At 34.9% G+C, this 1,630-nt stretch overlaps 1 protein-coding gene across 1 annotated transcript; it reads right to left on the bottom strand.

The window, feature by feature from the left end:
• Positions 1-377: 377 nt before the first annotated feature.
• LOC7475799 (uncharacterized) lies at positions 378-1,322 on the bottom strand. The gene has a single exon (XM_002325951.4). The coding sequence runs from the start codon at positions 1,221-1,223 to the stop codon at positions 597-599; it is 627 nt and encodes a 208-aa protein (XP_002325987.3). The 5' UTR covers positions 1,224-1,322; the 3' UTR covers positions 378-596.
• Between the last annotated feature and the right edge of the window lie 308 nt (positions 1,323-1,630).

The raw sequence follows: 1,630 nt of genomic DNA on the forward strand, positions 1-1,630 counted from the left end.
TTACACAAAGTCAAATTAATATGGAAGTTGTCCCTCTTATGTGGTCCTTTGTTTTTTTTTTTATTATTATTATTATGTTGGTGTTTGGAATAGTTTGTGTGTACCTTGACTAATCTCACGAGCCCTGAAGTTAATGACCATGTAAACCTCTAGTGACTTTAAAGTTTGTGACACTCGAACTAGTAACTTTTAAAATAGTAACCTTTAAAAAGCAAATTCAGAGTCTGATTAGTTACGTACACCTCAAAATTATATGGTCGTTTGTTTGCACTCACATGTTGTAATGTCAGCTTCACTCATGTTCTCTTAATATCACATGAAAGACAGCAAAGATGCTATGTGTAATACAAAATCTTGGTAAGATAACATACAGAACATAAGTTAAGACATTGCAATTCATTCATTAAACAAAGCAAGCTACTGGCCCCTTCATTCTTCGAGGTTATATTAACATATAATATAATAACTTTTGGTTTTTGGGACAATACTTGCCCTCACATGCATAACCAAGAAAGCAAAACTAAACAAATATAAATGAAGTACTTGATTTTATGAGAAAATGAACACAAATTCCAGGAGATGATGATCGTGCAAATTCAGCGAGAACGGCGACTGATTCGATCATATGATGTCCTGCTTGATCTTGGAAGATATACTATTGACTCAGAAACAGCACAAGTTTTTTTGCAAGAAGTGTAGAGATTTATAAAACCAAACCTGTCACTAGTGCGCCTTGATACCTTAGGACCACCCCAAAAGTTATTATTGGACAAGTCTTGCTCATCATCATCGTCATCCTTTGAGCATTGAACCAATGCAGCAAAAAATGGATCCCTTCGAAAACTATCATTGCTGTTTTTCTTTCGAATCCCAATCTCCCCGGAATTGAATCTTTTGGAGATTGATGTGGAAGCAGCAGGAGGAGGCAATGGGAGTTCCTTTAATGAAGAAGAGTCCTTTTTCTTGTAACTTTGTTTCTTAGGAATTCCGGGCAAATGTTCCCAAGAAAACGGAACACCGGAAAATCGAAGTGGGGTGGCCGTACTAAGGGGTGAATCATCAAGAATATACAAAGATGAGCACGATGAGAGTGATGATGAGGAGGAGGAGGAGGAGAAAGACGCGGTTCGGAGGGAAGAAGCAGTTTTGGTAGCCCGAAATGTGGTGTCCCATTCTTTGAGAACATTTGGGGCACGGTCGCTGAGAGTTGCTGAGGAAGCCATAACTTTAGAGAGAGAGAAAGAGAGAGAGAGAGAAGAGACGCACCTTTTGTTGTTAGACTCTTCAACTCTATTTTTTTTTCTTCTCTTGAACTACTCTGCTACATGCATTTTATAAATCCAAGTCTTGCAATTTGTTGTTTAATGCCACTATTTTTGGAACATAAATTTTTTGGAGAAAATATAATTGATAAACAAAAACGACCCGACGGCATTAATTGATGTCAAATAGTAGGGGAAAGAAAACGACAAGGTACAAAATGGAATCTAATGATTTGTATTTTTTAAAAAAATTATTTTTAATATTAACGTATTAAAATATTTAAAAATATCAAAAATATATTAATTTAAAATAAAAAATTTTAATTTTTTAAAAATACTTTTTAACTAAAATGCCAAACACTGATTAA

The sequence above is a fragment of the Populus trichocarpa genome, chromosome 19, assembly GCF_000002775.5.
Source record: "Populus trichocarpa isolate Nisqually-1 chromosome 19, P.trichocarpa_v4.1, whole genome shotgun sequence".
Lineage (NCBI taxonomy): Eukaryota > Viridiplantae > Streptophyta > Magnoliopsida > Malpighiales > Salicaceae > Populus > Populus trichocarpa.